At 53.6% G+C, this 24,616-nt stretch overlaps 9 protein-coding genes across 9 annotated transcripts; 4 read left to right on the top strand and 5 right to left on the bottom strand.

Moving 5' to 3' along the window:
- Positions 1 to 1,042: 1,042 nt before the first annotated feature.
- Positions 1,043 to 2,350, bottom strand: TRIVIDRAFT_61852 (uncharacterized protein; the record flags this gene model as incomplete). Its single annotated transcript, XM_014103878.1, has 3 exons — positions 1,043 to 1,239; positions 1,350 to 1,626; positions 2,201 to 2,350. 3 exons carry the CDS (start codon positions 2,348 to 2,350, stop codon positions 1,043 to 1,045), a joined length of 624 nt encoding a protein of 207 aa, XP_013959353.1.
- Positions 2,351 to 2,868: 518 nt separating this feature from the next.
- On the top strand, positions 2,869 to 5,283 carry TRIVIDRAFT_208143 (uncharacterized protein; the record flags this gene model as incomplete). Its single annotated transcript, XM_014103877.1, has 2 exons — positions 2,869 to 3,283; positions 3,797 to 5,283. The coding sequence occupies 2 exons, from the start codon at positions 3,098 to 3,100 to the stop codon at positions 4,616 to 4,618; spliced, it is 1,008 nt and encodes a 335-aa protein (XP_013959352.1).
- Positions 5,284 to 5,373: 90 nt separating this feature from the next.
- On the bottom strand, positions 5,374 to 8,245 carry TRIVIDRAFT_218922 (uncharacterized protein; the record flags this gene model as incomplete). The annotated part of the gene is made up of 5 exons (XM_014103876.1): positions 5,374 to 5,694; positions 5,782 to 6,673; positions 6,779 to 7,965; positions 8,040 to 8,126; positions 8,225 to 8,245. 5 exons carry the CDS (start codon positions 8,243 to 8,245, stop codon positions 5,374 to 5,376), a joined length of 2,508 nt encoding a protein of 835 aa, XP_013959351.1.
- A 422-nt stretch (positions 8,246 to 8,667) lies between these two features.
- Positions 8,668 to 10,841, bottom strand: TRIVIDRAFT_84954 (uncharacterized protein; the record flags this gene model as incomplete). Its single annotated transcript, XM_014103875.1, has 2 exons — positions 8,668 to 10,301; positions 10,400 to 10,841. 2 exons carry the CDS (start codon positions 10,839 to 10,841, stop codon positions 8,821 to 8,823), a joined length of 1,923 nt encoding a protein of 640 aa, XP_013959350.1.
- A 2,441-nt stretch (positions 10,842 to 13,282) lies between these two features.
- On the top strand, positions 13,283 to 16,055 carry TRIVIDRAFT_84951 (uncharacterized protein; the record flags this gene model as incomplete). The annotated part of the gene is made up of 3 exons (XM_014103874.1): positions 13,283 to 13,618; positions 13,706 to 14,020; positions 14,084 to 16,055. 3 exons carry the CDS (start codon positions 13,538 to 13,540, stop codon positions 15,896 to 15,898), a joined length of 2,211 nt encoding a protein of 736 aa, XP_013959349.1.
- Positions 16,056 to 17,031: 976 nt separating this feature from the next.
- On the bottom strand, positions 17,032 to 17,681 carry TRIVIDRAFT_54691 (uncharacterized protein; the record flags this gene model as incomplete). Its single annotated transcript, XM_014103873.1, has 2 exons — positions 17,032 to 17,384; positions 17,537 to 17,681. 2 exons carry the CDS (start codon positions 17,679 to 17,681, stop codon positions 17,032 to 17,034), a joined length of 498 nt encoding a protein of 165 aa, XP_013959348.1.
- Positions 17,682 to 18,147: 466 nt separating this feature from the next.
- On the top strand, positions 18,148 to 20,164 carry TRIVIDRAFT_54690 (uncharacterized protein; the record flags this gene model as incomplete). Its single annotated transcript, XM_014103872.1, has 3 exons — positions 18,148 to 18,398; positions 18,469 to 18,909; positions 18,985 to 20,164. 3 exons carry the CDS (start codon positions 18,148 to 18,150, stop codon positions 20,162 to 20,164), a joined length of 1,872 nt encoding a protein of 623 aa, XP_013959347.1.
- A 191-nt stretch (positions 20,165 to 20,355) lies between these two features.
- On the bottom strand, positions 20,356 to 21,762 carry TRIVIDRAFT_33357 (uncharacterized protein; the record flags this gene model as incomplete). The annotated part of the gene is made up of 3 exons (XM_014103871.1): positions 20,356 to 21,110; positions 21,206 to 21,646; positions 21,720 to 21,762. 3 exons carry the CDS (start codon positions 21,760 to 21,762, stop codon positions 20,356 to 20,358), a joined length of 1,239 nt encoding a protein of 412 aa, XP_013959346.1.
- A 1,229-nt stretch (positions 21,763 to 22,991) lies between these two features.
- On the top strand, positions 22,992 to 24,336 carry TRIVIDRAFT_127203 (uncharacterized protein; the record flags this gene model as incomplete). The annotated part of the gene is made up of 2 exons (XM_014103870.2): positions 22,992 to 23,423; positions 23,515 to 24,336. The coding sequence occupies 2 exons, from the start codon at positions 22,992 to 22,994 to the stop codon at positions 24,334 to 24,336; spliced, it is 1,254 nt and encodes a 417-aa protein (XP_013959345.1).
- Between the last annotated feature and the right edge of the window lie 280 nt (positions 24,337 to 24,616).

Here is a 24,616-nt window from a genome sequence, read left to right as displayed (position 1 = left end):
AAATTTATGAGCAATCTCTTGTACGAAGCTATAAGGATGCAGAAATGACGGCATTGTTGAGGCTGTACCAGCTGCGATGCCACCAAATTGAGCAAGAGACAATGGAATCAGTGCCCAAGCAGATGCATCAACGTCTCCGCACGTCTTCCTCAGAGACAAGGCTGTCGCTGCTTTACATGCGCCAATGTGACGGATATGTATTCACTAAGAACGGTAGACGGGCCATGCCGGCAGTCAAGAGCTGACAGCATCTGATACATGCCACCGCTGTAGGTAGGGAGATTGCCACCACGTAAGAGCTGTGATGACTGGAGACCACCTCGTTGCTAAAGTACATGACTGTTGTATGCATATGCACGGGCTATTATGTCAACAATACAGCATGGTATGTGAGCAGATGTATCATCCAGAAGCTCGGGCTATACGTGCCGCGCAGAAGTACCGGCATCGTTGCCCAAGTGCTGTATATGCCAGTGGCCAGGCACCTACTTGAGTCTCGGTGGACGGGATTCCAACCCGCAGCACATATTTTAGTTAAGCCAACAAGCAGCAGCAGCAGCAGCAGCAGCGTCTAAAGAGCTCCAAGATACATGGCTGCCCGAATTGTAGTAAAGGCTGGGCCTTTGCAGGGCATTGCCAGCACTTGACGGGCTACTGTGATTTATCGTCATTGTTTACCTACCAGCAATAGGTACTAGGCAGTAGTCAATCCTTACGGGCACATGTAGCTACATGTAAAGCAACTTGAAGATACTACGTTCAGTCTCCAGCCTGTCTGATGCTCATTGTAGTACTTGATACTCCTCGCGGTTCCACGCAGAGCAGCTTCAGATCCAGCGGGCCGGTACTACAGGCTTCCCATCAGCGTGGTCGTGGGCAACGTTCTAACAGACATACAGCCCACGTCGCCCAAATACAGCGGCCATCTGCATGTTTCACTCACACTCCAGCGCGTGCTCCATCTTGCCACAGCTCTCTCGACAGTCTCGTCGCTAGCCAGCTTCAACTAATCCGTCCTGTTTTTTCCAGCGCAAAATACCGCTCAGCAGCTGGGCTTGGGATGCAGAGGAGCGAGGGAACAGCGTCGAACGATGCGAGGTGGTGCGCGGCAGAGGCGGGGTAAGCTGGTCGACGCAACGGCGCCCAACAAAGGCCCATGGCGCGCTGTTTCGTCCACTGACGACCGGATCAGCGAGGCGAGGGCAGCAGCAGCAGCAGCCATCGGCCATCGGCCAGACGCTACAGACACGTCAACAATAATTGCTCCAAATGATCACTTGCCGCTTTTAGGCGCTGAAACTCCAGTGGTGAGGGGCATCCATCATCGTGCTGAAATGTACGCCACGTACGCCGCGGCGCCAGTGGTCGCCGAAAGACCGCTAGCATTCCGTCTTGGGCCCCAATTGGCTGCTGTCCCAGTGTAACCAGCGGCTTGCTCGTCGGATCCCAGGAGGGTTGAGCACAGATCAGTCGTCGCTGCGTCGTTTTAGGGACGCCATCTAGGTGCTTCAGAAGGTAGCTGGTAGGTATTGCTGAACCACCAAGCTGGTGAAGCGGCTTCTCCAGAAGGCCGGCAAGGGCGCCGTTGGCAGCGCAGAACCAGCACAGGACACGCGCCGGGCTCAGCTAGATGGCAGGGCATAGTTGATGAGCAACAACGACAACAACATCACTGGAGACGAGAGAAAAACGAAACGCCATTGCACCAGAAGCAGTAAGCGAGCACGCACAAAGTACCTGCTCGGTACATGCAAAAATGTCCCGACATGAATCAAAAATGCCCTGCGCAAGCGGGCATCCAGCTCAGAGGAAAGAGCAGCCGTGCATGTGGAGCGAACGACTGACCGCCCAAACTGAGCTGCATGTTGTAGTGGCTATGCTGGAGACTGGCAGTACCGTAGCTGCATGGCGGGAGAATCCATGGCTGTCTAGCGACTCTTGCGAAGAGAGAGGTGGACTGTAAAATACGTAGGTGGGTGATGTCGCGGTAGAAAGCCATCCATGGATGGGCTGACGGCTGTGGTTGACGGGTTACATGTACGGAAGTACGGAGTATGGAGGCGTCAATCATCAATGCGTCAGGTTCTGTGCCTGTCAACTTGCCCTGGCCACAGGCACCTCAGCGAGGACAGCGAAGCTCAGCGTGCCCTGGCGAGAGGCTGAGGGGGCTGTTGTAAGCGCTATAGCGCCCGAGTGCGACCATTTGCCGGATAATCGCGGCCGACAAGAAGACATTGACGGGAAATCGGGCACCAGGGCCCTGGAGGAAGCACCGAGGTCTGAGCTGAGCTGCTGGAGCCAGCAGGCCAGAGCCCAGAGCAGAGGCCCAGCTGGAGAGGGCAGAGTCCATGAGAGCGCAGTGCGGGGTCTCTCAGAAGGCCCAGGGCACGGCCGTGGTTCCGAGTCGAGTCGAGTCGAGTCGAGCTGTGTAGAGAAGAGCACGGCGTGATGGGTTTCGTAGATAGCGTGATGTGGTATTTCCCAGCGGGCGCGCGAGACATCGCTGCGCCAACTGGTTGGGCTTGGCCAGGCACAAGGCCAGGCGCCTACGCAAAATTTTCTACGTGCGTGCGTGTGCGCAATGAGACCAGCCGCTGGATTTACGCGCCAGAAAATGCTGTGGGTGCCTCTAGCACGATCAATCAGCGGACCAAGTCCAAGTGACGGAGTACCAGGCCTGTGTGGGATGGGAGGAGGGGCGCCAGCCCAGCCCGGGAAAAAAAAAAAGAAAAAAAGTCGACCGCTGCTACTGCCGCTTTTGCGCTGATTGCGCGCTCCCCCCAAAGCCCCGGCGCAGGTACTTATTGCGCCCACCGCCCACCACAAGCCCCAACCCCCGAAATTTTGTTTTCCCCCCGTTCTTCAGCACTCTTGCATCCCCCGAAAAAACCCAAACCCGTCCCTGATCCACCACCTCAACCTTCATCCCGCTATCCATTAGATCACTTCCAGCGGGCTTCCCAGAACATCGCGACAGCGCATCTTCCAGCTAGGAAAAAAAAAAATTACACTCAAGGCCAGTGCCCGCTCAGCAACGCGCCGGCTTTTCAGAACCTCGCCAGCAGCCACTTTTTGCCGCTAGAACAAGCTGCCCGCAATGCCTCGCCCGCCCAAGAAGTCGGTTGAGGAAAAGGCCAAGGTCCTGCCTGTGGCCGTTGTGCCTCCTCCCACCATGGTGCCGGCGCCCGTCGTCACCGGATTGCACCCAGCTGTTCCCGGGCCTGTTCCCGGCGTGCCTCAGCGCGTTGTCGACAACGATAGCTTCCTGCGCGTGCGCGACTCGGTAAGTTGATCACTTCAGTGCTTTGCTTCAGCCCTCCTCCGTCAAATGAATGCAGGTGATGATTTGCCTTTGGGCGATGCGGCCAGAGACACGCGCTAGTGTCGAGACTGCATCTCCTTTACTGGAGTGACGTCGAGTGAACGGCATTTGTCTGGCTCTGTTGTGTGGCGAGGACTCGCTTCAGGCATCGTGAAACAGCCAAAACACAGACAATGCACACTCAGCTTCACTCTCTGCATCTCGCATTTCATTTCATCTGACTCCCCATCACATTTGCCCATTGCGTCCAGCTCCACGCGACCAGTGCTCACTGCAAGCCCCTCATTGTTTACATTCGACGCTGGCTGAGCCCCGCGTCTCACTGAGATGCTGCCTGAAGCCACCGTGTGGCGGGAAAGCTGTAGTGGCTCTATCTCACAGCCATGGTCCAGCTCTGCCTTTTACCCCCTTTCTTCGTCTTCCTTGCCTGAAATTAAAGCCCTTTTTGAACAGTTTGCTAATGAAATCGATTAGGCCGTTGGCAGACTCACCACCATTCTGGAGCTTCTGAGGTCCTTCACCAATGACTACATTCGCCAGACCAACCTGCTCCTGGGCGAGGGCACTGCAGAGGGTCCTCAGGGCGACCTGCTCAACACCTTTGATGCCGCTGCTCAGCTCATCATGCCCATGCCAGACATGACCCCTCTGGTTGAGGAGAAGAAGGAGCGCAAGAAGCGCACCCACGACCCCAATGCCCCCAAGCGCCCCCTGACCCCTTACTTCCTCTACATGCAGCATGCTCGTTCCATCATCGCCAACGACCTGGGTGCTGATGCTCCCAAGGGAGCTGTTCAGGAAGAGGGCCAGCGCCGGTGGGCACACATGACTCCCCAGGAGAAGCAGGGCTGGAACAACGCCTACCAGTACAACCTGCGCCTGTACAATGCTCGCGTTCACTCCTACAAGAACGGAAACCCTATCGCCAAGAACATGACTGATGAGGAGGCGCTTAAGTACGCCGAGGATTTCCACATCCCCATGCCAGAGCTCAAGGAGGCCACAGCCCAGGCTGAGGTCCCCGTCAACGACCAAGAGGCTATCGCCGAGCAGCTGCAACAGGTTGCCGCCGCCGCCTCTGACGGTGACGAGGAGGAGACTCCTGCCAAGACCCCCAAGAAGCCTGCCTCCAGCCGCAAGCGCAAGACTGCTACCCCTGCTGCTGAGGTAGAGACACCAAAGGTCGCCGCGCCTGCCAGCCCGGATAAGAAGCGGAGAAGGACGTCGACCAAGGCGGCCGAGCCTGAGAAGGAGGAGCCCAAGAAGTCAGGACGCAAGAAGACTAAGAGCACTTGAGCAATGTCTTTTGGCGGCTAGCAGCAATCAAGCTGCCCCTTCCCGCACGTTTGCCCCAAGTCCAATTTGGCTACCAAGGGGGGGACGCCCTGGAGGAGCAAAGGCTTTCTTCCAGGACTTATTCTCATGTCATGATTCCATCGTCTCGTGCCAGCTTACGGACCGCAAAACTAGCAGAAGGGTTTGTTTGTCTTCTTCTCTTTCACAGTTGGGCTCTTGGTTTTTTCTTTTTTTGGTTGAGAAAGGAATCATGATACCTCAGACGAGAACGGCGTGGAGATGGGGCGACTCCGTCCGTCTTGCGTGTTTTGGCATGAACCAGGGAAAAATCAATGATTGGTTTTTTCCCTTTTTATATCTCTCGCTTCATTCCGACTTTGTTTCATCGCCCGGCATGGCGGTTCGTATAAAATCAGGGTTTTAGGGCGTATAGCTATTCGTGTGTGTTTTTTTCCTCGTTTTTATTATTCTTGGCCCTTTGTTTTTTTGAAAAGGGCCAGGAAAGGGCATCCGGGATTTTCGCTAGGTAGTTCTCTGGGACCAAATTGGGGGAAAGGGCGGGTTGTTACGTCGTGTATTTAAGTCTCTCCAGTTCGTTGTTGGACGGCCGAACTTTGTATGCGATAATGAAAGCAATGATTAAGCAACATGACTCTTATATCTCGTTTCTCTTTTTTTACGATGAACAGTGAGCTTGATGAAATGACTTTTTTTATATTTAAACATTTGATGTGGACTACATTCTACTTCATCAATCAATACACATACCAAGCCTGTGTCAAAGGGAGTGTCGTCGCTGGCTCGGCGCTGCACACCTGTCCATCCGCCTCGACGATGTAACTCTCCGGATCGACCTTCATCTTGGGCATGGTGTCGTTGTACCGCATGTCGCTTTTGGATACGGTGCGGCATCCTTTGACGGCCTCGACGCGCTTTCGCAGGCCATATGATGCAATGGCGCCGGAGACGATGGATTCGTTGGAGACGAAGAGAATGCTTGTTTGAGGGACGAGGGGAGCGAACATGGGGCGAGCGATGATGGGCTGGACCGTGGGGATGGAGGCGTTGGGGTCACCCTACGGAGGTTTAGATAGTTAGCTGTTAGTCCGAGAAGGAGTGTTCATAAAGGAGAACAGGGGGGGGAAGGAGATGTGTATACTGACCATTTGAGCCAAGGCAATGAGGCCGCTCTTGATGACGAGCGACGGCTTGGTTCCAAACCAGGCCGGGTCCCAGACCACCAAGTCCGCCAGCTTGCCCACCTCGATGCTGCCGATGACATGGCTGAACCCCTGGGCCAAGGCAGGGTTGATGGTGTACTTGCTCACGTAGCGTTTCACCCTGAAGTTGTCTGCGCCTGTTCCAGCATCTTCCTCCAGGGGCCCCCTTTGCGACTTGTTCTTGTCAGCCGTGTTCCAGGTCCGGAGAATGACCTCGCCGCATCTCCCCATGGCCTGCGAGTCGGAACTCATCATGCTAATGGCGCCAAGATCGTGAAGCACGTCCTCAGCAGCGATGGTCTTGTCGCGGATTCGACTCTCGGCAAACGCCACGTCCTCGGGGATGTCCCTGGACAGGTGGTGGCAGACCATGAGCATGTCCAGGTGCTCATCAAGTGTGTTCTTGGTGAACGGCCGGGTAGGGTTGGTCGACGATGGGAGCACGTAGGGGTGCTCAACAACAGAGATGATGTCTGGGGCGTGGCCGCCGCCTGCACCTTCGGTGTGATATGTGTGGATGGTGCGGCCCTTGATGGCTTCGATGGTGGACTCGACGAAGCCAGACTCGTTGAGCGTATCGGTGTGAATAAGACACTGGACGTCGAGCTCGTCGCAAACCGTAAGGCACGAGTCAATGGCTGCTGGAGTGCTGCCCCAATCTTCATGTAATTTGAGACCACATGCTCCAGCGGCGACTTGCTCACGAAGGGCGACGGGGGAGCTGTCATTGCCTTTGCCAGTGATGCCGACATTGACAGGTAGCGTATCGCAAGCCTGGAGCATCTGGCGCATATAGTTCTTTCCTGGAGTGCAAGTTGTTGCGTTGGTGCCAGCACTGCATGGTTTATATCAGCCAGGGTTCATCAAATGGATCGTACCAGATTGCAAGTGTGAATGAGAGCAATCATCGGGATGGAAGGGAAGAATCATTCGCACTTACCTAGGCCCCACGCCGCCTCCTAACAATGTGGTGATTCCAGATGCAAGAGACTCGTCCGCCTGTTGTGGACATATGAAGTGAATATGACTGTCGATGCCGCCAGCTGTGATAATCTTTCCCTCGCCAGCCACGACATCGGTACAGCTGCCCACGACCATCCCTGGCGATACGCCGTCCATGACATCAGGATTGCCTGCCTTGCCAATTCCCACAATGTGGCCGTTCTTGACACCAATATCGGCTTTGTAGATGCCCGTCCAGTCGACAATGAGCGCATTGGTCACCACCATATCCAGCGAATCGGCATCTAGTCGTCCAGTTGCTTGCCCCATGCCCTCACGCAGTGTCTTGCCACCGCCAAACTTACACTCGTCTCCGTAGACGGTAAAGTCCTTCTCGACCTTGACCCATAGACTTGTATTCCCTAGGCGGACCAGGTCGCCAGTCGTTGGGCCAAACATTGTGGCATACGAGGCGCGATCCATCTGGAACGCATCGATATGAACAGCGTCGGTGAGGGGTTCTGGGGTATGTGCGAAGCCAGCCTGCTGTAGCTTTGCAACAATGTCGTTGACTCTCCAGAGCTCCAGACCTCCAGTTGCCATGTTGTTGCCGCCGCGGATGACCTTGTTCCCCCCGATTTCCACCAGGGTCACCGTCTTGGTGTCTCCGGGCTCAAAGCGAACCGAGGTGCCCGCCGGAATGTCAAGCCGGTAGCCATATGCCCTCTCACGATCAAAGTCCAGCTGCGGGTTTGTCTCGATGAAATGGTAATGCGAGCCGACCTGAACGGGCCGGTCTCCCTTGCTCGTGACCCTGAGCCTGATCCTCTTCCGGTTCTGGTTCAGCGATACCTTGCCCTTGACGGCCACCACGACGCCGGGCTGCGCGGTGGGTTCGTACTCGTCGGGAGATGCCAGAGGGAAGAGTTCAATGTCCGGAATGGGCAGGAAGCTCCCATACAGAGCGCGAGCCAGGTCACCGTCGTCTGTGCGGATTGGATTGTGGACAGTGACCAGATAGGTGCCCATGGGGAACGTGCCTTCAACCTGGATTTCGGTCAAGGTAGCGCAGACCGAGGGCTGGACATGACGGCGACCAAGCATGGTGGATCCGAGGTCCATGAGATCAGCGACGCTGTGGTTGCCATCGCGGATGAGTTCTTGTAGGTTGTTTGCGATGAGAGCCTTGAGGTCAATGGCTATTAGTACTAAGACTTGTGCTGAAGCTGGACACGGCTTTGAAGCTGGAGAAGAAGTACCGTTGCTTCGCTATGATTCAGCTTGACCCCCCTGGCGAGCCGCTTCTGCGCCAGAAAGCCCACCTGTGAGATGACGAGCTTGTCGAGCTGAACGCGGGATAGCAGAATTGCTGGTGGTTAGCCACAGATCGATCCACCAGAGAGAGGCTAAGGCGCTTGGCCGCATAGTGTCTTGTCTTACGTACCTCTTTTGGTACCAGGTGCATTGTATTGAGCCTCACTCAGATCCAGGAAGTGAATGGAGCAGCCGGTTTAGCTGTAGGGAAGAAAATCCAAAGATCTGGGTCGTAGAACACCAAGTAATCGTCGTGCAGCCTTCCCCGCAGGCCATACATGCCTGTCTCGACCATTCTTCGTCCAGAGATAAGGACCGCTGATACGGACAGCCACCTGTAGACGTTACCTCATCACCTTTATCTATCAAGATTGCCGCCATTGATACGGGTGTCAAGCCTTACCCGCTGTGGCTCAGCGCGCTTGCCCGCCGCATGTGCTGAATCAGGCAGCTGGACCCTGAACTGTCAATAGATGGACCCTTGGTCTAAATTATCAAAGTCGACAGATTCTTATATCTCATTCACAGATACACTTGCACACACGAATTTACGCTGCTTCAAATAAAGTTAATCGTATGAATATGTATCTCTCAAAGCGCTTCATAAACACACGACAAGCCGATCCATAACCAAACGCCATTCCACCCTTTCAAAATCAAATGACGAAACCACCTAGGTAGCATCAATGCCAAACTCCAAGAAAACACCCCCCAGATATATCCGAGCTATTCCTCTTCAATCTCGTCGTCCCACTGGTCCTTCTCCTTCTTTATCAACTCCGCCATCTCTTCCGGCTTGAAAATGGAGCTGTCTGGATCTTCAGCCCGGGGGACCTTGTTGAGATTCTCGTCGTCAAAGACGGATCCAATCGTGTCGATCCACCTCCTTCGCCGCTCCATCAGCGTCTTGGTCAGGTCACCTATTCCTGGCCGGGCCATACCCGCCGCAGCTCCGACAAAGTGGCTGCCTCCACCTGCACCTCCGGGACGCTTGGATTTCTTGCTTTTACCCATTGTCCGCGTGCGCTTGAGATAGGCGGCATTGACTTGCGAATCCAGATCTTCGAGAATGGTCTGGTATTCTTGGTGGGCCATCCGCTCACGCACCAAGTCCATCAGTCGTGCTTTGCGTGCGCCGTTGACAAGCATCTGCTCTTTGAGTCTAGCTTGCAATAGCCGCAGTCTGCCTGCGACTTCATCGTCAAAATGGCCGTCGTATTCGCTTTCAATGCCCTCTTGTGGCAGAAACCCAATATGCCGAAGCTCCTGCTTAAGCCGCTCCTCAACCTGCGCATACTCAAGCTTTGGATGCGTTGCCTTCTTCCATGACTCCGTTGATGACTCCACCATGAAGGTAGCAGGTGGCACTGGGCTGGACTTATCATCAATGCCATTCGGTTCATCGCCGTTAATATCTCCGTTCATGCTGATGTCACCATTTGTAACCCCGTTAGTAGTTGGCTTGTCATCGGAGGATTGTATTCGCGACTCAGGTCGCAGAGCTTGTAGTAATCGTGTGGCAAGGGGACCGATAGATAGCGCATCCGTCTCAGCTACGCCGTCATTCATATTATCAATGCTACCGCGAGGCTGGTTAGGCGGCAACTTGTCGCGATTCTGCTGGGGGGTGTCAATGGACATGGCACCATCCTCCTCTGCCCAGACCTCAGTATAATGCCTCTTGCCGCGCTTGGGCATGACAAAGGGCGTCACACGATCGCTGCGCTCTCGCAAAAATGCCAGGTCTTCTTCTGAGAACGGACGAAAGTAAGGGTCGATGTATGTGGAAAAGGTCGAAAAGTTGATTTGACTGCTCGGCTTGGCATTACTAAAGTCCTTATCCGGAGGGTCGCCAGCGATCATGTCGGCTAAATCACTCTTCGGATACACTGCAACAGAGTAAATCTTCTTTCTTTCTTCATCCGGCATGCCATCGTAGGTGGGTAAAATCTCGTAGATGGTGGGGTCCGGAAAGGTGGATGGATCTTCGCCAAACGTTTGAGCTTGGGGCAGCTCGCGCCTTGGGGGTGCGCCCTCATCTTCCGAGCTCTCTTCTTCCTCTTCGTTTTCTTCTTCCTTCTTAGGCTTCTCGTCGGTTTCCATGGCGTTTGGTGATGCTCCGCCAGCAATGGGGGAGAGCGACGAGCTGGCGTCATCGTTGTCGCGCACGTGCTTCCTCTTCGAGTCCCTCAGAGGGGAGGATTGCTCTGTTGTAGCCAGTCAGTAGGAGATTTCCCAAAGATTCCAATACCTAATGCGCTGGCTTCATTCGGGGCAGCAGTGAAGTGGCAGGACTCGAACATACCATGGTGGCTACCATCACCCGGCGCCAGGTTATCAGAGCCCTTCTTGCGCTTGTGCTTGGACTTTTTCGTCTCCTGCTCTCCTCCATCCACACGCATGTCTTCGGGGCGCTTTTTTCGTTCGTCGGCCAGATATCTCATCCCACGGTCGTAGAATGTGGAGCGTTTCTCCATAATGTTGATGAGCGTCTTAAGCTTATCAAGCATGGCATCGATGCTCCGCGAGTCGGGTACTGCAGCGCTAGAGGCGCCTTGATCCACCAGGTTGTCAAAAGCAAGATTCGAAAACAAGATGACTCTAGTATTGAGGTAGTCTGGATCGTAGAACTCCTGTGGTGGGAGAGCCGAGGCCGGGGCCGGCACCGGCGTCGAGTTCCGGCTTTGCTTCTGCATGGCGGCCGAGTTCTTCTTGCCTGTGCCCTTCTGTCCAGATCCGGGAGGCATGATGGTGGATGTATGGCGCAGGAGCTACCCAGTGGTTCACAGGTGGAGTCGCAGATGAGCAGGGTGTCTGCGATGACTGTTTGATGGAAGCCCGGCGCTGAAGTTGCTGGCGATAGACCACAGGTCCATTGTCGCGTCTAAGCCTCATGTAAGCGCATAAAGCAGCGGATTGAACAGGGGGGGATTTGTCGCGATCGAGGTTGACGACGGCGGAAGAGATGTTTTTCCGATGGTGAAGTTACATAATCACAATGAGCTCACTTGAAGGGGTTAGCGTGAGCATGGCGTGACATTTGCTTCCAAAGCAACAATATGCTCTTATTGAAGCTTATTGAGGGGCAGTTTGCTTTGTGTTGTCAAATTGTCATTTTGAAGTGTTGTGCAGAAGAAAAGAAAAGGAAAAAAAAAGGAGTGAAAGAGGTGCCATTGAACTCAATTGAGTTTGAAGCAATGAGAGAGTTTAGCTTTATAAATGGCAGGTTCATACACAGCAGCCCTTTCTTTTTGGAGGCATGCTCTTGAAGTGCTCGCTGGGCAGCAATCATAGCAGCGCCTACCCTATCACGACCTTATTATACAGTAGAAGGCATTTATACGAGATGCTGTATTACCAGTTGAGTTCATCTAGATTGCTGCGTGATAGAGTACCGTACCTAGATTGGCATAAGATATCAAATCAGCCGTTGGATACTCCCCTCCTAGATTCCCGTCGGTGCAATTGAGCAATATTTACATCTACATAGGTACATACAGTCCAGCACAATGGTGTCGTGTGGCAAATATCCCACCACGATCAGCGCTCAAGGACCCCTACGGAGCTGTCTCGCCGCTGCATGTGCTGTGGATGCCCTGCTTGATTGGCGCTCCCCAGACATTGCTAGCTCCACCAACCTCGTACTAGCAGCGATGACTTATTCCGACCACACACAAATAGCCTGATAGACGCCCTCAGGTGTCAACCTCAACACAGTGCTGGGGCACGGGGCCAAGGGGCCTCTACCAAAGGCCCTGTGGCTTGTGCATTCTGCCGGTGTCACCATGTTTGCACTGTGGTGCGGCGTACAGTAGCGCGTTGAGCGCAATCCCGAGACATTTCCACGGCGGATGGGCGATGGGCGATGGCTGGTTCTCTTTGATGGCCTCTTGATGGTGCCAAGCGCGAATGGGTGAGGGAATCCCCCAGGCGGTGCAACGATACATGCATTTCACATGCAATCACTGCCAATTACGAGTTGCTACACGTCCAAAGCATGACATCAACGGGGTCAAAACGCCTTGAGCTCCCCACGCCGGAGTCAATGGCACGACACCCATACTCGTAGGGATCCCCCACCCACGCTGCCCCGCCAACATGGAGCTATTCGCGATGAGCCCACCTGCATCCAGTCCCCCCCGGGTTCAATTGCTAGCCCTGGAGCTATTACGGAGTATCTGCTTGCTCTGTTCAGCAACTGCTCAATACCAGGGTGTCCAGCACTTACAGTGTCCAAGCAGGCAGAGGCAGACAGAGGCAGACTGAAGCCCCTCCAGATCCCTGAGCTACACTAAACATGCCGCATGGAGCTACGACCCAAAGCCGTTACGACGGATCAGATATGGAGCACGCCCGTCTCCCAGATGGCAATCTCTCAACAATTTTGCACGTGTGCGGCCCAACAATATGCCCCCTGGCACAGCTCGTTGCCCAAGCATGTGGTTCAGCCATTGGCTACCACCGTGCTCCAGAAGCTCGTTCGCGCGCTATCCATGATCTGAAGCAGTCACAAGCCATTGCGAAAAGACAATGATCCCTGCGCTCCATCTCCATCTGGCTGAAAGCAAGCGTTTGACATGTGATTCTGGGTTTGAGTGGAATAGGTGTACTGTGTTCAACTCTGCTCGACGCCAATCGAACGCCCACCACAGCCGGCAATACGCGCCTCTGACCTGCGGACGGGCCTATTGACGGACAAACTGGATGCCCAAAGATAATGCCGCCCGCTCTCAAGGTGGGCTGTCAGGCCTGCTGTAACCCCAAAAGGGGGTTCGCTTGCGTCGAAACAGCCATGGACGTACCGGAGTTGGAGTTGATGCATGCACTTGTACACGAGTACAGTACCTTATTAATGATACATGTACCTACATGTCTGGACAGAGCCGTTTTCCCTATTTATCCTCTTGTCTCCTTCTCCTCCTCGTTCCTCGACTTGTTCTCTCTCAGTTCCATCTTCCCACCATTTTCAACCTTTCCCTGAAGCTGGGTTCAACACATCTTTAGCTTGTCATCAATCTTTCCCTCTATTCTCTCACTAGGTAAAATGAGAGAATACCATGGCTTTTCCTGTATGTTCCCCAATGCCCCTCTTCCTTGCCATTGAAAGGGCTCATGTGCTAACCAGACACTCTCTCGTCTCCAGGGTGGTAACATTAACATTATGCCTTTTGGCACCGAGATAAATCCTCTATATGCTGGAATAGCAGCCACTCTTCTAGGTGGTATTGCCGTTTCAGGTTTGGTTGCCTCACGAGGCATCGGACAGGACAATGATACGCCTGGGGTTTTCAGGTCCTTTGTCCTGTTTTTTTATTCTTGCTTCATCAAACCCCATCAGGGCGATTCCAAGGCTTCCCAGCAGGACGCTCTAGAGAGCTTCTACAAGAAGCAGGCCGGGGCGTATGATGCCACACGCAAGCTTCTTCTTCGCGGCCGCGAAGACATGCTTGCTCTTGTTGCTGCCCAGCTTGAGGCGAAAGCCAAGAGTGCTGACGAGAACAAGACCAAGCGTATTTGGGTCGACGTGAGTATTCCCCATTGCCTTGTCTGGATCGCATAGCTAGACTGCGACGAGGATCGAGACAGCCGAAGCTAATCAACAAACCAACAGGTTGGAGGCGGCACTGGCTGGAACATTGAAGCCATGTCCCAATTCGTCGACGTCCCCAATTTCTTCTCCAGCGTTTACCTTGTCGACTTCTCTCCGTCTCTCTGCGAGGTAGCAAAGAAGCGTTTCGAGAGGCTCGGCTGGAAAAACGTTCGCGTCGTCTGCCAAGACGCTCGCAAGTTCCGCCTCGAAGACTACGAGACTGGCATGTCCAAGCAGGTCGCTCCGAGATCTCCTTCTCTCAGCTATCTCACCCAGCAGCGCCAGGATTACGGCGGTGCTGACTTGGTTACCTTTTCATACAGCTTGTCTATGATTGTAAGTCTTGGTCACTGAAAACAAACTTCACTTGGTTGAAGCACCAACTAATTCTCGCGGCAGCCCGACTACTACTCTGTTGTCGACTCTGTGAACTCACTGCTGGCTCCTCATGGTATCATGGGCGTGGTTGATTTCTACGTCCAGAACCAGACTGACTACTCTTTCCGCAACTACACTGGTGGCCTTGTGGATCGTCATGTCAACGTACTGTCTCGAAACTTTTGGCGTGCCTGGTTTGACTTTGACCGCGTTGGCCTCGAGCCTGGCCGCCGCGATTACCTCGAGTACAAGTTTGGCACTGTTCTCAACTTCAACTTCCGCAACCGCACTCTCGGCTATATCCCGTACTACGTCTGGGTTGGATGCCACAAGAAGCCCTTTTCGCCGTCCAGTCTGCCTCATGAAATCATTGAGCGTATTGACGCGCTGGCTACTGAGTCTCCCTACCTGTACCCTGCCAACCAAGGAGATGCTCTGACCCGTGCGATTGAGAGATCCGCACCAGAGATCCGCTCCAAGGCCTTCATCACTGCGGTCCAGAACCTGTCTGCCAACCTGCCTCTCCCCTCATTCTTCTACCAGAACCACCACTGGCGTATCTACTACGACGATAGGCTCCAGAAGCACACCCAGTTCAATGACGAGTACATCTATGCTTTCACCTGGGAAGATGCGCGTGTCGACGAGCGCCTGCTGAAGCTTGGCCCTGATGACAAGGTTCTCGCCATCACCTCTGCTGGAGACAACATCATTTCCTATCTTGCTCAGAGCCCTGCTCGTGTTCACGCCGTTGACCTCAACCCGACTCAAAACCATCTTCTCGAACTCAAGGCTGCCGCGTACACTGCTCTGCCATATGAAGATTTCTGGAAGATCTTTGGCGAAGGAAAGCACGCTGATTTCCGCAAGTTGCTCATTACCAAGCTGTCTCCTCATCTCTCTGGCCGCGCATTCCAATACTGGCTCAAGAACGTCCATGTCTTCCACAACAACAAGGGCTATGGCCTCTACGATACTGGTGGCTCTCGTCATGCCATTCGCGCCTTCCGCTGGATTGCTCGCATCTTTGGACTGCAATCTACCGTCCAGAAGCTCCTCAGTGCTCGAACTCTGAATGAGCAGCGAGATATCTGGCGCAACAAGATCCGACCCGCTCTACTCTCCAAACTCATCTGCAACTTGGTTGTTGCACAGGAGAGCTTCCTTTGGGCTGCTCTCGGTGTCCCCAAGAACCAACTTGCCATGATTGAGAATGACCACGCCAACTCGGATATCGTGAAGCAGGGCAAGGCAAAGAACACCCGCTCTCATGCTATCTGGCACTACATGGTCAACACACTGGACCCTGTTGCTGAGGAGACCCACATTGGCACCGATAACCCTTACTACTACGTCTGCTTGGATGGCAAGTTCTCTAAGAAGTGCCACCTCGAGTATCTGCGCCCCGAGGTCCACGCCAAGCTGTCACGCCCCGGTGCTCTGGATGGCCTTCGTATTCACACTGACGAGCTTGAGGAGGTTATTGCACGCATCACCCCTGGCACCCTCACCGTTGCAGTCATCATGGACAGCATGGACTGGTTCGACACTGGCTCTCAGGCAGCAGCCGCTCAGATCAGCAAGCTCAACAGGGCTCTCCAGATGGGCGGCCGTGTGCTCCTTCGTACATCTGCTTTGAGCCCCTGGTACATCAAGGTTTTCGAGGCTCACGGCTTCACTGCCAAGTGCCACGGCTCTCGCGTCGACGGTGCATGCATCGATCGTGTCAACATGTATGCCAGCTGCTGGATCTGCACCAAGACTGAGAACTTGCCCCCGCCTACTCCTGAGTTTGACCGCATTGGTGGAACTGATATCACCAGCCTGACCATCTAAAGCCTCGACGGAATTGAATGGGATGGGTAGTGATTGAATCATGGGGGTATCGTCCAACACTATACCCAGGGACTCTGATGACATGGGATAAAATGGAGTGTTGATGCATGTAGCATGAAGATTGATAACAAATAAATAAAAACTACCTATCAATTGTATGATTTTTTTTTTTTTTTTTTTGACTGTTAGCAATTGGAGCTTTTGACAAATGTAGTTGTGTAAACTCCATTGCCTTGGCCGTTGTCAATTTTTCGCAGTTGTTTCCTGCCATCCATAGAAACTGTGAAAATGTCCTACGTTTGAGACAGAGAGTGGGACAAAAAGTAAGACACAAAATAATAAAAAAGGAACTCTTAAAAGAAAGAAAAATGGAAATAGGGAAAATTTTTTGACAATGCAAAAAGAAGCCAAAAAAAATGTAACTCTTCTCCGGGGAGAATTGTTCTCCGGGGACGGAATCGAACCGCCGACTTTTCGATGAGATGTTACCCATTACAGTCGAACGCCATGAACCAACTAGACCACCCAGAGGATGTAGAAGAGTTGTTGGGAAGCTTCTGTAATTGGTATATCAGCTTTCGCCTGCGGGGTAAAATTTGGTGGAAATTTTGTGTGGGGCGAACTGGTGGAGATTTAAAGCTCGTCCTTTGTGTGCTCTCTTTTGTACTCCGTATGTAGTTGCGGGAAGTGGTCCAGGTAAGAACTCAGTAATGATTTCGCAGTAGAAATTATTCATTGAGGGTTCTAGGAAACAGGCTCAATTATCGTAGTGGAAACTCTTGAAAGAGCAATAGTCAATGGCTAGCCAATATACGATGCTTGAAGGTTAACAGCGTAGAGAGGAATGCATAGAAGAGAAGTGGGCATGAGCTACGATGCAGCTGCTGTTCATATCAGTATCATTTACAGATACAATGGACATTCAAAAAGCAATTGCACAAGCTCCAAAGTGTCATGGTTTTGCTTCTTTTTTAATCGTACTTCTATACAAGCGCTCACAGCCTTCTTGGCCCAAGTAGCGCATAATATCAGTTACACAGCCTGCCTCCAGACCCAACAATTCCTTCCCAGCAGACAATCACAAGATATCAAGTTTTTCGTCCCTCCTTCTTCTCTTTAAGCAAGCATCATCCTTATGCCTTCCAGATCTTCTTAATAGCCTCGGTAACGCCAATATCGTTGGTCTCAAACTCGTACAATCCCACGCCGACGGTGACGGTCGCCACATTCAGGCCCCACCAGAAGATCTTTCGCAGGCCAGAGTAGCGAGTCTTGGGGATGTAGTCGATGATGACGGACTGGAAGCCAATGTGAGAGTGCAGGAGGATGGCGGAGCACAGGATGGCGTCGGTGGTGGGGTTGAGGGAGCCAGCAGCAAAGGGCGCAATGGAGAGAGGCACGAGACCGGCGGCGAGGAGGCGCTCAAAGGTCCAGTGGTAGGAGCCGTGCGCGGCGCTGGGGTTAGGAATGGGGACAGGGTCGTTGACTGTAGCCTCGTGGTTAGTTATCGTAGAGGTTCGACATGTGAGAGCGCAGCATGTTGCTTGCGCGCCGTACCTGTGCCCTCAATTCGCTCTATACAGACGCCGTATTAGCAAGATTTCAAATCGTTTTATCGAGTGGCTGAGGGGTTCTTACGAGGTCCCGGAGGCAGAATGGCAGAGCGCTGGGTAGAGGTGTGGAAAGCCGAAGCCTTGATGGCGTTGCTTCGGAAGGCAGGCTTGGCGCAACGAGCCGCCAGCGCAGTCTGCCGCAGCAGAGAAGGTCGCACAATCGATGCCATGGTTGACGAAGCGGAGATGGTCGGATTCGCGATTGCAATGTGAAATGGCACCCGGACGCTTCGCGCTGGCAGAATCACAGCTCCAGCAAGATCGGTTTCGGGATGACGGGCAGGATGGACGAAACTGAAGCGGATGAGGTATTGCCGAGGATCTCGAATTAGGAGCTCCGTGATTGGCTGAGCCGGTTCCGAAGCGTGCCCACCGGGGCGCAACAATGTATTTCCGCGCTAGGAGAGGCAGGGTCGGTCTGATTGGCTGGGCCTTTCGATATGGCATGTGAATTTTTGTGCATTGGCAGTTTGGCAGTATCAAGGTGGGATGAGCTTTTGGTGAAGATTGATACTTGATCTTCCACCCGTGCGGCCACAACCCAAGGCTCAAGAATGTGGGCATGGTAATTGAGGGAATTTCTTGCTTTCGGTTTCAGCTCGTCGGTGGCCCTTTGGTGGGCTTGCACCGTTTGTAATGGCTCCTCAAGCCGCGATATCGAAGGCCCTGCTCGCATTGCGATGCGCCGGCTCACGACATGGCATCCGACAATCATCCTGGGCCCTGGGCCAAGCTCACAGGGCGCGCGGCATAGCGACATCATACCTGGAAAAGGTTGCCGAGGGTGAAAAGCGATGGGAAGAAAGGGCAGTCAAGATTCAGAATGGCGAGCTGCCGCATGTGTGGGACGTCCTCGATGAAAGAGGCTACATCAAAGATGTCGCAGGGTATGTTGTCGGCTTCGTCTTGCACCTGCGCAAAGACATGCCTTGTTCAATGTCTAATCAATCTACATAGAACTCCCGACAAGATCAAGGAACTCATGCGAGTCAAACGAATAGGCGCCTACGTCGGTGTTGATCCCACGGCAGACTCGATGCATGTCGGACACTTGCTTCCCATGATGCCCCTCTTCTGGCTGTGGTTCCACGGCTACCCAGCTGTGACTCTTCTCGGAGGCGCGACTGCTCGAATCGGCGACCCATCAGGCCGCTTACAATCTCGCGAAATCTTGTCCAATTCGGATATTTCCAAGAACGTCACCAAGATACACTACCAGCTGTCGAGGCTGTGGCACAACGTATCGGCATTGAGGGACAAGTATGGCTACGAGAAAGATTGGGCCGCGAAGCAGCGCCTGCTCAACAACAGCATGTGGCTGCAGGGCTTGACGATGTACGACTTTACCAAGAGGCTCGCAAGATATACCAGAATTGGACCAATGTTAACGCGCGACACGTGAGTCACTTTCACCCTCTTCCAAGCTCCAGGTTTTCTTTATTTATTTCTCCGATGCTAACTGTTTGATGTCAGTGTCAAGAGGAAAATGACAGAAGGAGATGGCATGTCTCTGGGCGAGTTCATGTATCCCCTCTTCCAGGGCTGGGACTTCTGGCACATGTACCAAAAGTTGGGCGTGCAGATGCAAATCGGCGGCTCCGACCAGTATGGAAATATTGTCGCTGGTATCGATGCCCTGAAGATTATTCGGGAATCGGAAGAAATGCCCGACATGAAGATTCCTTCTACCTGGACGCACGAACCCGTCGGCTTCACTGTGCCACTACTAACAGATTCATCCGGCGTCAAGTTTGGCAAGAGCACGGGGAATGCAGTCTGGCTAGATGAATTCAAGACATCGCCCTTTGAGCTCTACGGCTACTTTATGCGACGACCCGACGAAGATGTCGAGAGCCTTCTCAAGCTTTTCACTTTTATGCCGATGGCCAAGATCCAGGAAGTCATGACTGAGCACCAGGCCGATCCATCAAAGCGCCTTGCCCAGCACACGCTGGCATTCGAGGTCCTGTCCCTCGTACATGGCTCTCAGCGGGCCGTGCAGGAAGCCCAACAGCACCAGTTCCGTTTCGGCGGGCAACTTCCTTACTTTATCAAGGAGCCAAGTCCCGAGACAGGCATCTTGACGCCAAACACGGCGCCGAGGAAGGATATTGAGCTTCCTCAATCTGTGCTGAAATTGTCACCGGCAAAGATCCTTTACGCAGCCGGCCTCGTCAACAGCGCCAGCGAGGGTCAGCGCCTCGTCTCCCAACAGGGTGCTTATGTTGCCGCCCGACCTGGTCAACAACGTGGTCTCGTGCCCGGGAACCTCGATTGGACGCCCATGAAGATGTGGTTCCCCGAGGAAACGGCCAAGTTTGTCATCGACGATAAGCTGTTGATTCTGCGAAAGGGCAAGCACAACATTCGAATCATTGAGCTCGTCAGCGACGACGAGTGGACGGCGAGCAAGAAGATTTACCCCGGCCAGCCGTATACTGGCATGATTCGACAGGTCAAGGAGCAGCTAAGAGCCGAGGCCGAGGAGAAGGGCGAAACCTTGTCCGACAGGAAGATTGTTGTAGAGCTTAACCGGAGGAAGAGGGAAGAGTCTGTCAAGGTCGCAAACAACCCCAATATCGAACTGCCGAAGAAGGTGCCCGCATACCTAAAGCGCGGCAAGGTGAAGAACGATGGCACTTGGAAGCGATAGACGGATGATTTTGAACACTACTGTATGCGATTTCATCGCGCTGTAACACTATTTGGGGAGAAAAAGAAGGAAGGAAAAATAACATGTATGATATGATGTGATGGCGACGTTATAGATTTTATGAGCCTAGAGGTGTATATAATGATACTATATTACTCCCATAACGCCTTGTGGAATGAATCAAACAAACATTACCTGTAGAACACCGTGATGTCACCCCTAGGAACAGGTAACATCTTGAGCTTGTCCATAACTTGATCATTAGTTAAATTCTGCTCCGTCATAATTTGATCCATATGATGGCATCCATCTGTGTATTTCTGCAGAGGATCGCCGCCAGCGAATGGCCTGCTCTGCCCGGTGGCGAGCGAGGCCAAGTATTGCTTTGAAACAACGTACTTGTGCACGCGATAGAGGCAACCTTTGATGATGCCGAACTGTACAAAGCGGCGTATGTCGATATAAGACATGATTTCAAACCCAGCCTCGCGGTGGATCATGATCCACTCCTTGATGCTCTTCCCCGGAGAAAAGGAGGCCATGAAGCGGATGAGGAGGTAGTTGCTGACCCTGGCCCTGCCATGAGACACGTAACCGGCGCACTCATCGACGATGCCGTCGACGTTACGTATGAAGTCGTGTATGCCGGGGCGAGGCGCGTAGCACGAGCTGAAGAAGAAGATGTCGAGGAGGAGGATGGTGTCGTAGTAGAGCAGGTGACGGATGGCGATCTTGGCGAGGTCCAGGGAGACGGAGGCCTCGTGGGCGATGCGGCGGACGTCGGAGACGCCGTCGATTTTGGCGACGACTTTCTGGAGCGTAATGTCCCATGTTGGGTCGACGATTTCGGGGAACTTTGTCCTGGCGACGGGGACGTGCCAGCCTTTTACGGCGGGGGGGTTTGCGTGGTGGGGGAAGAGCTTCATGTTGATGGTGTTTGCTTCGTCTGAGATGACTATTAGCGGTTTGCTTAGGTGATTTAGATGAATGCGTTGCATCCGTGTGAGGCTGATTGATGACAGTGAAGATGAGATGACTTACCAACCGGAATCATGCACTCGCCGTAATTGTTTAGGTCCTCTTTGACAATCTCAAGCAGACTCTCAATGGGCCTCCGCACGCCGTCGCCATCGGGGCCTTTGGCCTCACTGAGACTCAGATACTCGTTCTGCTTCTCCATTTCGGCAAACGTCTCGGCCAGACACCTCACGACGCGCTCATACGGCGTCTGATCGCAATCGGTCTCGACCAGCAGGCCGAAGTTGAAGATGAACTCATTGCGCATATACTTGGTGTGCGGGATGACGACGGGAAAGCCGAGAATAGTGTACTTGCCATCAGGAGAGTTGATGGTTACATATCGGTTGCAAAAGGCCTGGCGAGGGATGATGTACTCTTGTAAGACGTCGAAGTCGACGAGAGGAGGCTCGTTGTCCGAGGCCGTGATGCAGCCTGGGGGAGCCTGGGCAACGATCTTGGGGCCTGAAGGGAACAATGGATTTAGCGTTTACGAAGAATGGGGGTGTGAATTGTGAGATGGAGAGATTTAATGTACCTTCTTGGGGGAAGAATCGAGCGTAGAAGATGCCTTGAATCATGGTGATGTCGGCACGTTCATGGCGCAGCGAGAGACGTCTTTGCTTGTAGCCGCTATATCATGTCGGGCGGGATGCAAGGATGTGGTGGTTTATATAGATTTACAGGGGGTTGCGCAGAAGCAGAAGTATTTAATTGCGCGAGTATGTTGAGACGAGATGAGTTGAGTTGAGTTGAGATGAGTTGTAGAGACGAGGTTTGAATAAGCTTCCAAGCTTTGAGGCAGTCAATCAAGGTGCCCCGCTAAGCCGCTAGAGCTTCAAGGCTGTGGCTTAATTGAGGGCAAGTATAGCTTATAAGTACCTATGGATGCATCTACAGACAGCTGGCAGACTATAAGAATTGGGATTTTTTTTTATTCGAGGAAATACAAATTTCTCTGTCTGTATGTCAACTTGGGTCACAATCTATGGACACCGTTTGGTAGGTAGACAGACAATGCTGGTTGCTTTGGCCCGAGGTTTGGGATCTGGCTATGACAGGACCAACGCCTGGCGGATCCCCGGGTAGCTGAAAGATGGCAGACCAGGTGCAATAACACCGATTGATATTATTGATTACCTAGTCTAGTACAAAGATCAATCCATGTCAATATCATCTGACAGCTGCCAGGTAACCACCGGCCATTACGCGTATGCTTGCGCTGAGTTGAGGTATGTGGCCGTAGAAGCCAACGGACTGTGATAGAAGCCCGCGGTGATTACACGGGTCGCCGGCTGCTATTGGACAGCTGCATCCGTCCCCAAGTCCTTTGCGCTTCAAGCTTCAAATCATACGCGCGCATTGCAATCAGCACATGTTTGTCTCCCTCTGATACCAACATTAGCCCGGAAGCAGCTGCCTTCACCCGCTGCAGGCAAATCTACAGTACGCGACGCCCGCTGAAGACACTGGCCGATCATTCACTGCAGCGCTCCACAGTCCACAGTCCATCGGGTTGATTCTTTGTCCATTCCATTCAGCCTGCCCCACCACGCCGCGGCCTCAGCCTCTCGCTATCGCATTATTAACCACCACAATCTCGCCACAGGCCTCTCCCACTCATCCAATAGCCTGATCATCAGCCAACCTGCCGCGCCGCTTCAACATCCCCGGCACGCTCTCTCCTCCTCCTGTTGCCGAGTCGATCTGACAGATCTGCCGTCTCTCTCGGCACTGCCCGTTTCTCTCTCCCTCTCCCTCGCCTCCCCTCTCTTCTCCCCGCACAACTACCCGCTTCGTTTGCCTCGTCATGGCCGACAACGCAGAGGCGGGCGGCGATGCCCAAATCACCTTCCGGGTCAAGACGGCGCAGGACGGCTCGCACACCATCACCATGGCCGAGTCAGCCACTGTCTTGGACCTCAAGACGAAGCTGTCGACAGCCGAGTTCGAGAATGTTCCGGTTGAGCGACAGCGCCTTATCTACTCGGGCCGCGTGATGAAGAACGACGACACGCTGGCCACGTACAAGATCAAGCCCAACAACACCATCCACATGGTCAAGAGCGCCGCCAGCAACGCCGCCCCGGCTGCTGCTGCTGCTGCCTCGACGCCCTCAGCCGTGCCAACCAACATGGCTTCAGGCACCGCCAACAACCCGCTGGCAGGCCTGACTGGCGCCAGATACGCTGGTCACCAGATCAACCTCCCCGGCATGGACATGTTTGGCCCCGACGGCGGCGTAAGTGCTTCTGTTCTCCTATTCTCTGCAATCTGTTCTCCTTGTTCTCTGGGAGGTGACTTGACTGACGCTGTTGGTGGTGGAAATACAGATGGGTCCTCCCATGGACGAAGAGCGATTGTCGCGCATGATGGCGGATCCCAACGTACAGCAGTCCATGAACGAGGCCCTCAACAACCCCGATTTTGTCAACATGCTCATCGAGGCGAACCCCATGTTGCGCAACATCCCCAACGCTCGCGAGATCATCACATCACCGTTTATGCGACAGATGATGAGCAACCCGCAGATGATGACACAGGCGATGCGGATGCAGCGGAGCATGGGCAGAGGCGAGGCAGCATTCCCTGCCCCTGGCGCTACAGACACAACCCCCGATGGTGCGCCCGCGGCAGAGGGTGCAGCTGGCCAGGCAAACGCCCAGCAGCAGAACCCTTTTGCAAACCCGTTTATGAACCCATTCATGGGGGGCGCTGGCGGTGCCAACAGCCTGAGCATGCTGCAGCAGCTGCTGAATATCCCTCCTCCGCCCGCACCAGCCGGCACCCAGACTGGTACTGAGACAGGAACGACAGAAAACAGAGGAGCGGCGGCAGGAACTGGAGGCAACACGGGCACAGGCCAAGCCCAGGCGGCGGCGAATCCCTTTGCGGCTTTGTTCCCGCCGCCCGCAGCTGGGGGGGCCAATCCCTTTGCCATGAACCCCGAGCAGTTCCAACAGATGATGCAGATGTTCGCACCACAAGCAGCCGCTGCTCCACCGGATAACAGACCACCCGAGGAGCGCTACGCCGAGCAGCTCCGGCAGCTCAACGACATGGGATTCTACGACTTTGACCGAAACGTGGCCGCTTTGAGACGCAGCGGAGGAAGCGTGCAGGGTGCCGTCGAGCACCTGCTCGGCGGAGTCTAGAGACCATTTGATTGAGCTCTATTTTATACTTCGCGGCTTCAGATTTAGGATCAAGCGTGGATAATGGAAATGTCGACATGTTTGGCTCATGATGGCCACAACAAGCGTGAAGCTTCGGCTTTGAGCGCGCCATGCTGAGCGAGGAGGTTATGGACGTGGGCCTCTTTTTTTTTCTTATTACTTTATTTTCAAGGACTAGGCCTCGAGAGTTTGCATGGCAACTGGGCGCGATTCACTCAATGTATTTTTCTGCTTCAGTGATGGTAATGACAAGTATTTG

The sequence above is a fragment of the Trichoderma virens genome (genome assembly GCF_000170995.1).
Source record: "Trichoderma virens Gv29-8 chromosome Unknown TRIVIscaffold_3, whole genome shotgun sequence".
NCBI classification, from domain to species: Eukaryota; Fungi; Ascomycota; class Sordariomycetes; order Hypocreales; family Hypocreaceae; genus Trichoderma; species Trichoderma virens.
This window is presented reverse-complemented; position numbering and strand designations above follow the sequence as displayed.